Source organism: Pteronotus mesoamericanus, unplaced genomic scaffold, assembly GCF_021234165.1.
Source record: "Pteronotus mesoamericanus isolate MK-2021 breed Mesoamerican mustached bat unplaced genomic scaffold, CSHL_Meso_final scaffold_651, whole genome shotgun sequence".
Lineage (NCBI taxonomy): Eukaryota > Metazoa > Chordata > Mammalia > Chiroptera > Mormoopidae > Pteronotus > Pteronotus mesoamericanus.
The window spans coordinates 19,503,753-19,517,770 of record NW_026555325.1 but is presented as its reverse complement, the minus strand read 5'-3'; the positions used below and the strand labels follow the sequence as shown (position 1 = coordinate 19,517,770).

General features: G+C 36.0%; 1 protein-coding gene across 3 annotated transcripts in view; it reads right to left on the bottom strand.

Annotated features, from left to right (window-relative positions):
• The window catches only part of GPD2 (glycerol-3-phosphate dehydrogenase 2), a 134,580-nt gene that overhangs the window by 78,115 nt on the left and 42,447 nt on the right, over positions 1-14,018 (bottom strand). For all 3 annotated transcript variants that reach the window (XM_054562754.1, XM_054562753.1, XM_054562755.1), the window contains exon 3: positions 5,851-6,022. In XM_054562754.1, coding sequence (XP_054418729.1) covers positions 5,851-6,022 — 172 coding nt within the window. The remainder of the gene's footprint in view (positions 1-5,850; positions 6,023-14,018) is intronic.

Below are 14,018 nucleotides of genomic sequence, written 5' to 3'. Positions count from 1 at the left end.
AATATCAACACAAGAATAGGAGCCTCACTTTGGCTCTGGGAAAAGTTTTTAATGGGACTGGATGATGGCAGCAATTCTCTCTATAGAGGTGAAAGTGTGGAAACAGAATGTGATACAAAAATGACTTAATACAAAGGAATGATAGGAAGAGGAAGAAGTAAAGTAAAAAATGGAAGGTAAAAAATACAAAATAAATGCATGTGGTATCAAATAAATGGAAATGGGTCAAATTCACCTCTGTTAGGTATAAAAAGAACAGGTATACGCAGTTTTTCATAGGCATACTAAAACAAAAGATATAGAAAAGTTCAAAAGAATTATGACACAAATCCTGTTTGATATGTTATAAAGATATCCCCATTTGACATGTGTTTATTATATTTCTGCCATAGATGAGTTTCAATTTTTATGAAATCAAATTTAGCAGGATTTTCCAAAAAGAAAAATACAGCTCTACTGGTGTCCTGCTGAAAAGCACCTTTCTTACTCCATTTTTTTATAATTCACATATACAACCCTGGCCAGTGTGGTTCACTTGGTTGGAGCATCGTCCTACAAATCAAAAGCTTGCAGGTTCAATTTCGGGTCAGGGCACATACCCTAAATTGTAGGTTTAGTCCCCAGTCTGGACACGTACGAGAGGCAACCAATTGATGTTTCTCTCTGACATTGATGTTCCTCTTCCTCTCTCTCTCTCCCTTCTCCTCCCTCTCTCTAGAATCAATAATCATGCTCTCAGGGGAGGATAAAAAACAAAATAAACTTCACATATACTTTCTTCTAATAGTTTTATAGTATTTTGGTAAATCCTTGATCCACCTGGAATATGATAATCAGAATATACGTGTGTGTGTGTGTGTGTGTGTGTGTGTGTAAATTTGGGGAAGTGAACAACTCCATCATCACTTACTAATAACCAATAATGACAGATTTGAAATGTCTTTACCATATTCAAAATTTTATGTATTTGGATTCTTACTTTTGTTACACTGATTTCTCTATTCCTTTAACAAACTATTTCAATTAAAATAACTTTAGAATACACTTTAATATCTGATAGATCTCTACCTCCTTTATCATTATTCTTTTTCAAAATTAATCTAGTAAATAAACCTCATAGACTTATTTTTCCAGATAAACTAGCAGTTTCTCAAGCTGTCCCTCAACTCCCGCCAAAGAAAATCACTATATTAATTAAAATTTTATTAAATTTCCAGGTTAACTTTAGTAGAAAATTACAATCTAGTCTAACTAGCAGTGTTCAGCATACTTTTATCTGCTGCAATTCTATAGTCCTGAAATAGAATTTTCCCTTCCCTCATTGTGGGAGACAGATGATGAGAGAAGGGGTGAGAAGGGTAGAAACCTGTAATTCTCAAAATACACTACCTTCCAAGGCCCTCCCTTTTCTGCATTTTTTTCTGTAATGCACACACCTCCTCCTTTTCACAAATTTTTACTTATGCAGAAGAGTGTTATTACGTTCCTTCATTTACGGCTGAGAAACCTGAGGCTCTCTGTAAGGTTAAGAGACCTGTGGAAAGTCATGGAGCTAGTAAATGATGAAGTCAAAATTTGATCCCAGTTCATTCTAAGTCCATAACCTGAGTGCTTAATCACTGTGCTATATATACTGCACTAGACTTGAAGGAACTGCAGTGAGAATTCAGGGATTGCTAGCCAGATCTACTCATAAACTAAAAGTATATATACATTTTTAAACAACACAGTGATAATTACTATTTTCCTCCAGCAAGAAGCAGTCTTCTCTGGAATTTTAATAGAAACCGTAAAGGTTATGTTTATAAATCAGATTTTAAACTAAAACTGTACTAGGTGCTCCCTGATACACAAGTCACATAAAAAAACAAAAGAACTGAAGAAAAACACCATGAAGAACGCTGAGAGACTGAATATATTTATCAGCTTCTCCTCACTCCAGCTCTCTTTGGGGACAAAGTGCCTACCACTGGGCTTCAAGGCTGTGCTTCTGCCCAGGAATTAGACACACGAGGTATTAAGCAATGAAACAATTTCAATTGATCGCAGAGACCTGAAGGAGAATATGAGGAGAATTGTGCATATTATGTTTACAAAATAATATTCCCAAATGAAACAAATGAAAGTTGATTGCCAAGAAAATGCAGATGGTAAGAATGCAAATAAATGTTCGTTAAGAAGACTTCATGACTTTCTGTCTCTTCCTTGGACACTCTGTGTGTATCCATTACCCAAATTGCATTGTGGCATAGCCTTTTATCAAAAAGCTTGTGAAAACATTTTTATACAAGCCCTTAAACATCTAGTGTTTCCCCAAAACTCTGATGTCCTGAAAAATGTAATTATTACTGGTAACTTTAAAAGATCACAGTAATTTATTTTTGTCAAATGTAACTAAAGATTAATGGATACAATCAGGAATAATTTGGTAAAAACATATCAAACGCAGAGAAAGCAAAATTTGTGGTTAAGTGAAGCATCAAATATAATAAAAGAACAAATTCCATGAATGAACAGCAACAATGCACAATTCATTAACCAAATGCCCGTGATTATTTCATACTTCAGAAGGTTACTGATATGATCAGAAATGGTAGTAAAATGATAAATATAGATTAACTTCAGCATCTCTATACATTTTAATAACAAAGTCTACCCCCTGAGGCCTACCAGCAAAAAGAAAAAGAAATACAAACTAAGGTTCATCCTTCCCTTTTATGAATCATAATTCTACATATATGAAATAACACAGTTAATTATTTTAAAAGACAACAATCAATATACCAAGAAATATTAAAAGTATACCATTTTCTTAGCTATTACTAATAACTATAAAAATTAAAAGTCTGGTCAACATTTAGACTCTGGAAACTTATGTCTCCAAAATCATCATCATCACTATCATTACCCACAATCATCTGCTAAGTAACTAGTTAATGTCCTGATCACTAGTGAATGTCCCTCACTGCCCAAAGAAAAATATATATTTATTCAGCAAATATTAATACATTATAAGTTCCTTGAGGGCAGACCACATCTCCTTAGTCTGTATTCTCAGAGCTGATTTAGTACTTGGCTCACAAACAGTACTGTTCTAAATAGAAAAAAGAAAAAGTAAAACAGCCTAAAGAATCTTATTAAAGAATCATTAATAAGAACATCCATATCCTTGCAATTGATTTTTCAGTCATTAAAAAGAATGCTTATTATATGCATGTAAAGACTGACTAAAAATACTGCTATCTTAAATGCTGTAAAACAGTAACAACAGTATGACCTTGTATTTTTAAAAGGATATATCTAGGAAGTGCTCAAAAGTGAGCATAGGTGAGACTTTTCAAAAGGAGAAAAGGAATAAAAGGCATTGAATAGTGCTTGTCTTATTATTTCTTTCAAAGTCATTCAACAACACTAACTCTTCATGGGAAACTAGATTTCCATCGCCCCTTACCTCCCCGTGCTAGCTTTAGGTCTCCATTTTAACAATTCCCTCTGCTTTCATAGACTCTTTTCTCATTTTCTCCTTTTATCACTGACACCCAGTAGGTTCTCAATTCTGTGTTCTACCAAACTGTGTATTTTTTCTGTCTCCACTCTGAGCAATACTGGACATACACAAGGGCACACACACACACAAATATCCTGTGTAGAACAGCGGCCAGTAATGCTGCTCGGGACCTCAAAGCAGTGTATCCAGTCAAGTCCAGAGGACTTCCCCTAGAGTACCAGGCCCAGTTTTGCCTGTCCACCCCTCTGCCACTCTGCCCTCCACGGCCTGGATGCTCTGAATTGAAACACACGCTGTCTCCCACATGCATGCCTCCATGCCATTCCTCCTGCCTGTGCTTTCAGATTGTAACCCTGTCAGCCAGCAATGTTTGTCTATTAAAATTCGATCTGTGCTAAGGAGCATCTTTCTTTCTACCAACCATTGTCTTCAGATATAATTACCTTTGCCCTTCTACATCCATAATGCTCTCATACTTTTTAAAAGGCACATAAAATCTCTGTAATGTAATTCAGTCTATAGCAACACAATCTAAAGAACTGTGAGCACCCTAAAGGTACCAACTATAACAGTTATCTCTGTATTCTCACATAGTGCCTTGTAATATTGCCACGCATACAACAGGCACTCAGTGAATATCTGCAGAATTGAAATTTTAAAAAGTGTTATACATTTCAGGACATAGCATGAACATAAGTGGAGACATCAACGAATACATATTTTTTTTTCCTGAACCCTACTGAAAAAATGATCTTCCTTGCCATAGAAAATTGACACTTGGTAAATTCCAACTCCTGGGGTAGTCCCAGCACAAGCTGGGGGTAGTCCCAAACAAGGCCTCCCATTATGTTGGGCATATATCCTCTCTTTCCACTCTCCTTCACAGGCCTACAGGGAAAGAGTTGAGTTCAAATACCTTGAAATAACTGTAAACATTCTTTCCACCTGCTTTAGTATGTCCAAAGATAATCTGGCTCAAATTACAAACCATGGAGACAGTAAATTATATGAAAATTGGGGTCTGCCTGGCAACAGAAAACATTCCAGGACCTATATTTTGTATTTACCATTATTTAGAAGTGACAAAAAGGACCTACGTTGTGAAGTCTAAGACATAGATCAAAATTTAAGTGTGGGTGCTGTGCAAATAGAGTAAATCTAGGGCAATTTTTTGTTTGTCTGTACCTAAATCTCCTTACATTTAATTCATTTCTGTAAGAGTAAATGCTACCAAGTATGTAAAATAACAAAATCTAGGATGGCTGTGGTAGTAAAATAGTCTAAGAATTATTTTATGTAACAAATTATCATCATTAAGCATGAAACTGCAATAAATACTGAACCTTAGGTAGTACCTAAAATACTGAGTCAAAATTCCTTGTAGCAGTACACGGTTCCCAATTCGCTACATCTAAGGATACCAAAAAAAGCATTATTTGTCCAGGACAATTGGTTCTAATTGCCTTCATGTTAATAATTACAGCTATAATACTATCTATCACACTTTGTATGATAGAGCAGTTTTCAAGTCCTCTTTGTGACTCCACATTTAATCCTCTCAACATCATTAACAGAAAGTACTTTTCCTTACTGAAAGGTAAGGAACCTTAGAGAAATTTGGTAATTTGCCCCATGTGTGTGTGTGTATGAATGTGTGTGACTGTACACTAATAAACCACATGAAATATTATTTTATTAAATACATCTTATGTGACAGCATTGGTGTTCCATACTAAAATTTCTTTCCTTCCATGTCACATTCCCATTTTCAAAAATGGAACTTTTTATCATGTCTTTCCTAATGTTGACTAATAGAGTGACTGAGGGAAAAGTATAAGTTAGCAACAGTCTATTTTTCATATACACTGGAGTTTCCCAAACTGCAATCAGTATTCCACTAGAAGAAATAATTTTAAGAGATACAGAAGAAAAAGAATTAGTTTAATAGACTAAGTTACTTTAATAAATCTCTTCTACTCTTTACAGACATAAATGTGATTTTAGGTCATATACGAATATTTTTATTTCATATAGATGTTGTTTTCTTTACTATGTATTAAAAAATTAATAAGAATATCAGATTAATAAAATCACACAGGAATACAAAGTTTCCTTTTTAAATAAATTCATTTAAGTGTTAAATATAACACTTAAGTTATATTTAATTTTAAAATTGTGTAAGTACCTACATTAAAAAAAGTTGAAGGTGCTTCACAAAGGGTGGAAAGTTAGTAAACACGAGAGAAACATGACTACTAGCATAAAATGCCTACTGTGTTACTCTGTGGAAGAAGGTGAAACCTTTCTTTATCTCTGTTCCATTCATTCACATCAGGACTTACCTCTGGTGACAGCATCCAGTGCACAGCCACACCCTGTTGCTCCTCCTCCAATGACAAGGACATCGAATTCAGATGTGTTTTGCAAAGTCAGTAGCTGAGCTTCTCTGGAAGGAGGCTCCCTGTTAACAGGTTCTGAAATGCAGTCTGCTGCTTCAACGTAGGCCAGGGTCATCTGATGTAAAAGGAGAACTCTTTCAGTTGTTCATCTGGAATGCTAATTCAATAAATTTTACAATATACTAGAAGAGATATGTTAAGGAAGACCACAGTCCACATGGAGTTATATAACCAAAAGCCTTGAGGGAAAAAGTTGTTAAAATCTAGGTTTTGCTTTTTTTGTGTTTTTTTTTTCATGAATCACAATTATTGAGCCTTGGAACACTTGGTTTCAGATTCACCTCTCTAGTGCTTGTTATGGTTTCATATACAGACAAGTTTAATTATTTCCTACACTGTACAGCAATTCCCAAAAACCAAATACCTTGTCTAATACAATTTATAGAACATATAAGGAAATGTTTTTATCCAGTAGCAGCAATTCATTCAACATTTTAAAGTTTTGGAAGGAGAAGTAAAAAGCATTTTATGACTCTCTGCAATTTCTTAAAAGTATGTGTTCTTCATTCCTTAATTCCCCTGATAAAAATATATTCTAAAGACTGGAGGTCTGTAAGTTTTAGTCAGTACAATTACAAAGAATCTGTTTAACACAAGTTTAAATAATTAGCCAAAGCCAATGAGAATAATATTTTTCAAAGATTTTAGTCAGAGGTTTACCCATTAAATGTTTAAATATAAAGGTATAAATTTTATACATTTAACATACACTACTTTGATTTTTGAAAGCTTTACAATAATATAACTAAGGCCAGCCATAGTCCCCCTATGAATAATTACCTTTCATTAGAATGTAACTTATCATCCTAAATTCAAAATGATGCCAATCTTAAAAAAAAAAAGAAAAGAAAAGAAAAGAAGTAGTTGTCAGAAAGTCAAGTCAAAAACCTAGAAATATTGGTAAGTATCTTCTTTTTCCCCAAAATGCTAACAGTAGGATCATTCACTATATTGAACAATGCTGACCAATGCTGCTCTAGTAGCTCATTATCCACAGACAAAGTCTGTCCAGAAGGTATCCAGCTATGTAATGTGAAAAATAGAGACATTTATTGAAGATACAAAATACAAGAAACATTGTGCAGAGGACAATGACACCTCTGTCCCCATCAAAGAACACACCTTGGGAACCTCACACAGAGTTCCCAATTGCCATCAGCTGCCCTGTTGTATTTTCTTGAATCTCACTGATAGTCTGAAATCTCTTCCCTTTCAAAGATGATTTTAGTTTTGGGAAAAGCCAGAAGTCGCAGGGCTCCAAATCTGGGCTGTCAGAGGACTGAGTCACCTGGGTAATTTGCTGTTTCACCAAAAATCTCTGCACGAGACGTGATGCATGAGTGGACACATTGTAGTCCATAGTAGTAGTGATGAAGCTGCCCAACACCAGTTGCCCATAGCAGCCTTCTGAATCAGCCAAATAGTTTCCATAGAGGAATGTTCAAGCTTAACGCAAATCTGATGCAGATTCATTGCTCTATTCACTAAGACGTTTTGAATGTGATGGCCACGCAGTACACATGCTCACTCAACGGTGTCTACCTCCCCCACTCACTAGTACAGTGAAGTTATCATTGTTCACTTATGTGCACTCCAGTCCACTCTCCCTGGCTGCCAGGTTACATCAATGTTGCACAAACCATTCTCCTTATGTTAACAATGGCTGGACTTTTTCCTGACAGACCACATATCACTTCTATTTTCTTTTCTTTAAATTACAGCATCTGCACAATCCAAAGTGGCAGTGTTTTTTCCTACTCTGTTGTAGGAGCCACACAGGATGCTCTGAACCACAAAGCCACAGCTTGCTCAAGAAAAGGTGATCTTAGCACTGACCAAGAGATTGGTCTGAGAAGTAGTTTTTATTCATTCAAATAAAGTAAACCAAAGTCCTCCTTACAGTTAGATTTAAACATAATAAGAACAATTGAATTTCTATAAAAATATATCTAGAAGCCATAGAGTACACTGAAAGTAACCTTGATTAGGGCCTGAGAGTCCCAGTTTAGCACTCTTGTTTACCAGTAATGTGACTTTTGACCCATTATCTCTCTGGGCCATGGTTTCTTCACTTGTAAAATGGGATACAGTCTATGTGATGTCTCTATCTCTTCATCTCTGATTTATCCTCTATCTGAACCATACGATGATATGAAAATTGTTGGTCAACTATAAAGTACCACCAAAGCATTACTGTTGTTGTTTGATTTTTTAGTAACATATAAAAGGGAACTTTCACAACATATTTTATTAAGTATCATAAAAATAAAAGGTTATAATCAGTACCATAATTTTTCAGGCTACTAATTTGGACGCCAAGCCACAAAAATCTTATTCTCCTTTATGTAACTTGTAATTATCGGCTAATAATCATTTTCTCCTGTTCACATTTGCATACATTTAAGGGAACAAAGTAAATAAATGTAACTGCTACATGCTGCAGAGACTAAAACAACTTTCAGTCATGGTCTATACTTTCCATCATTTAAGGTGAAAAATATACATATAAATGTGTATGTGTGTATCTATAGATACACAAAAAGCAGATGACAGCAGGAGAGGATTTTACCTGGACCATGACAGATGGGCAGGACTTGGACATGGGACTGACAAATGACTAAACTGCCAGTGCATTTTCACACATCAAAAGAATTTGATATTTACTGTTTGGTAAGTTTTCTATAAATACTTGAAAAATAAATATTATGATATACCTTATTGAAAGAGGGTAATACTAAAAGCCCCATATTCTTCTCTGCTAACAGGTCGTAACTATGAATATTAAACGAAGCTGAAATTCTTCAGCAAGAACGCTGGATCTGACTGGTGGGCATCTCTCATGCCTGTGTGTGTCTCATTCCACTGACTACTCTGCTTCTTCTGTCCTCATCCCCTGCCTCATTCTTCTCACCAGCATGCTCTAATTTGTCTTGACAATCAAAAATATCTCTTTTAACTTATGTTTCTAACAATCACCCTAGAAATTCCTGAAAGCCCCACATACCCTTGCTTTGTTTTACTGCCTCACCTCCTACTCACTCCTCAACCCACCCCTCAACACAATCTAATCTTGATTTTCTCATACACACTGGCACCCCCCCCCCACCAAAACTAGCTCAGGTCCACTACGGCGCTCAATCCAATGAGCACATGCCTTCCTTCATTTTAGCTGTAATCACAGCACGTACATAACTGTTCCTCACCTAAGCATCTGGGAGACAACCTTCTGAGTTGAAATTCTCATTCATTCTGTCTCTCCCCTCTCTGTCTCTGTCTCTCCCCCCCCACCCTTCTTTTAATCTCTTTTTCTCTCCCCACCCCCAGCTTTCCTTTGGATATCCTTCTATTGCCTATCCTTAAATACCGAAGCTCCTCTTGGATCTGTCCTAGTCACTGTTCTCAGATCATTATAAACTCTCTCTACCTGGTAATCTCTTCTACCTCCATATTACCAGGTATCTTTTACACCACACTGACTTCCAATTTTGTTCCCTTATTCCATAACCAGATAACAAACTACCTATTTGGTACCTCCAGTTGGATGTCTCACATATATCTCAAAATTGAACGGATGACTTTATCTCCCCAAACTTTTTTTCCTGTCAATGTTACTGATCTCAGTAAAGGTTAAATTATACATCTAGTTGCTTGTACCACTTTCTCAAGTCCCAAATATGATGAATCACTGATTTCTACCAAGCCCATCTCTTAAAAAATTCTCACATCCAGTCACTTAATCTTCACTGCCACCTTTCAAAGTCAAGCTATCTTCCCTTTCCCCTATACTAATATGATATTCTCTTACAGGTCTTCACACATTTACCATCCCTCCTTCCAAGTCATTAAATACACTGCAGCTAGGGTAATTATTTTAAAACCTGTCTAATGTTGCTTCCGTGTGTAAAACCCTTCAAGAGCTTCCAACTTAAGTTAATGCTAAGCATCTTTACTCTAATTTCTAAGATCCTTCAGTCTTTTAGAGTAGACAATACCAGTGCTGGTAAGGCTCCAAAGCATTTGGAACTCTCTCACATTGCTGGTAGAAACACAAAGTGATACAGCCATTTTGGAAAACAGTTTGGGAGTTTTTCATAAAGAGAAACATACATTTACTGTACAATCCAGCAATCCTCCTCCTAGATAATTACTCAAGAGAAATGAAAACCTGTATTAATTTCTAAAAAAAAACTGCAGGTACATGTTTACAGTGGCATTATTTATAATTACAAAAAATTAGGAAAATCTCAAACATCCTTCTACTGACTAAACAAACCGTCATACATCTCTGCAACGGAGCATTAACTGACAATAAAAAGAACAAACTACTGATAGACACAATGACATGAAAGAACCTCACAATCATCATGCTAAATCATGGCAGAAAATTATGGTTTTCCACCCAAATCTGGATGCCACCTGTTTTAATAAATAAACATTTCTTCAAATACAATCACACCCAATCATTCATGTATAGTCCATAAGTGAAATAGTAGAATGAGTATAAATAGAGACTGTATGGACTGCAAGCCTAAAACATTTAATACCTGGCCCTTTATTGAAAAGTTTGCCAATCCCTGAGCCAAGTGAAAGAAGCGAGACTCAGAAGCCTACACATGGTATGATTTCGTTTACATGGTATTCTGTAAAAGCAAATGTATAGGATCAGAAAACAGATCAGTGATTGCCAGGGTATGGGTGTTGGGGGTGGGGAAGACTGACTACGAAGAGGACAAGAGAATTTTTGAGGTTGCTAGAAATGTTCCTATATCTTGATTGTGGTGTTGGTTACATGACTGTATCTACTTGTCAAAACTCACAGGACTATATATTCCAAAGGGTAAATTTTACTGCATGAAAATTATACCCTAAATTATATATTCATAAACTTGACTTAAAAAAGTATATTTGTATACAGTTGTTAGTATGAGGCGCTATTACAAAGGTTTTACTATTTCCTACTCATTTAACCCTCACAATCACCCCATGAACTAGGCACTACTACAGTCTCCCTTTTAACAGAAGAGGTAACAGACAGAGAAGTTAAGGAGTTGGCTCATGATTATATAGTTGGTATAGGTAGAGCTGGGAATTGAACCTACACAGCCTGACAACAGAGACTAAGTTTTACATTGCTACACCATACTGATTCTACATAAAACCTGAGAAAAAAAAGAAACAGACTAAACAGTTATAATAGGATGAGTTATCACCAGTTGCCAAATGCAGAAAGTTTTTTTAGGTTTTTTTGGTATGGTTTTGTTGTGGAGATTTTGCTGAACAGTCCTTCCAAAATAATTTTTTTTAAATATGCTGCACTATTGAGGATAATTTATTTAATTTCTGACACTACATTTAAAATAACATTTTATTTTTGTTTATTTTTTTTCATAAAAGCTGGAAAGTGTTGCAACTGAGAAGCTAAGCATCAAGTTTATTTTAGAGGCAATAAACAGCCTAAGGCCCTACTTCTAATTATGACAAGAAACTCATTTTGGCTTCATATGGCTTTGAGTCACAAAAACACATCTGCACTCTACCTTCCCTAGAATATGTTGATTGAGGGGAAATGAAAAGAAAGCAGCAGGAATAAAATAGTAGCAGTAAGTAACAGCATTCTCTAAGAGGCCTTTGTGCTCCAAATCTTCTCAGACCTGCCTTCTACTCATTCCTCTTTTTTCTAAGGAGTTGGATCAAACAAGAATCTGGGGGAAAAGCTCCTGTAACGGATTAATCCAGATATTCTGGGAGAAGTTTTGGAAAAGCAACCTGTGCTAAATCACCTGAGGGAGAGACAAAAACTCTCCCGTGTATTCTGAGAAGACACCTTACCCACTGTCATTTATTCAATCAATATGTATTGAAGGCCCTCAAGGAATCTATACAATGGAAGACAAAACAAAAAGATAAAAAGGCAAGTATAATATTGCTTAACAGCTGGATTTAAGATAGAGAAGGGTCTACAAGAGCCACAGGAGGTACCCCTAATCCAAACTGAAGAAATTTTCCTAAAAATTATCACTGCATCAAGTCAAAATAGACTAATAGGCATCAGCTAGGTGACAATAAACAGTAAATGAAGTAGGACAGCATGTGTTAAAACCAGAAGTCATATTAGCGGATTACCACCTTTCTTAAAAACATGAACTATGCATCCAATATTTAAAAATTGCTATATTTCACATAAAAATTAAAATTTCTGAGCTAAATCTGCTAAAACTGAACACTAGTACAACCCTTAGGAAGGGCTTATGCACTCTTATTAGACAAGCCTTCCCATTCACTGGCTTCACACCACCAGTCTGGCCCCAGTAGGCACAGAAGTTTGCCAATACCGGCCAAAAGACAGGTCGAGGCCAGCACTACCAGATTCAGAATACATTTCCTAATTCAGCCACTGATGCCAGAAGAAAGGAGAGCCCAAGATATAAAGCAAACTGCCTTTTGCCTAGCACAGTTCCAAACACAGCTCCCAAAAAAAACATTCTTACCTTGGATGAATTAGAAGAATATCTAATATTTAATATTATTTTGATGTTCTTATTTATGACTATAATTATTATGGATTATGAGGAAGTAGGTGTTTTTATTGACTTGTAAGCAAAATTTTATATCTACTTTAAAAAGATAAAATTCCTCCAGCATTCTGATAGAAAGCATTCAGCCTTTGTCAGGAGACTGGCACACTGAACACAGACTTGAAAGCTACGTTTATAATCTTTGAGAGTTTACATCCCAGAGCACAAACCAGGATTCAGAATGAGATCAGTTTCACTTCGTCTGTACACCATTAGACTTGCAAATTAAAACAACAACAACAACAAATTCCTAGACATTTGCAACTTCGGGTGAGACCGAAAACAAGATTTAATAATTAGTGTCTATTTCTCCAAGAAGTGCATTTAAGGACCACAGGCAATTAACAACTAGGTTGTCCTATAATCATGTAGAGTAATAATTGGAGTATTAAGTAGGGTTTCATGCAAATCACTCCATACTGCAACAACTATGGCCCTCTCCCATGTAATGTGTTTAATCATGTATTGATAATGGAACTGTTAAATGTAAGGGAAATTGCTTCATGTTTTGTTGTCACTGAAATAGACTGAATAGGTGTGTATTATTCTGGAAAGTCAATGCAACAAGCATCTCCTTTTAGTGAATTTTAAGATATTTTCATGGCCTTTACCTTCTGAGTTACTTGGTGATTCTAAACAATGAATTTTTTTTAAATAATTACATGACAGTAAGCAACATTTCTCAACGTAAACATATTTGGTGATGGATTCTTGATTACTCTATAGAAACTGCCGCAAATGGGTCGACTGTCATCTCCACTGGGGGCCAGACAAAAGTAACAAGCCAAGCTCATCTTTGCAGGGTGGCTGAGAACAGAGCTCTAGTTCACCTGGAAGAGGTCATTCAACCCTTAAGTGACTGACATTCCTTTGAGAAATCGTAGAGAAACTCTTTTAATAGCAATCATAATATATCATTAAAAAACTTCTTATAGCTGAAAAATAGGGAAAACGCTGTGGCTCTGCCTGACTCTAAATAAATTAGCATCATAATAGACTACATAATCTGAGGTTTAAGGACGATGCCCCATCAGTTTTCAAGTAAGTATTTTTAGTATGTAAAAAACGTGTTTGGGGGTATCTACACGTGGTATCATTCTTCAATTCCAACAGCACACTGAGAAGCAGAAGATCTGGATAGGGAGCCTGAGATAGGAGAGGACAGAGAGGGAAGGCTACGAGAACTGTCATTTGTCTGATTGCTGCTAGACCACACACACTCTAACATGTCAGCTCCTTTAGGTATCACATTACCACAGAAGGCCCTGTCCAGGTAGCTCTGTTGGTTGGCATGTCATCCTGCCCAGGGGTGTCTAACCTGCAGCTATGGCTATGAATGTGGCCCAACACAAAACCGTAAATTTACTTAAAACATTATGATATATTTTTGTTTTCATTAGAGTTTGTGTATTTAATGTATGACCCAGAGACACAAAAAGGTTAGACACCCCTGCTCCAAATGCAGGCTCGATTCCC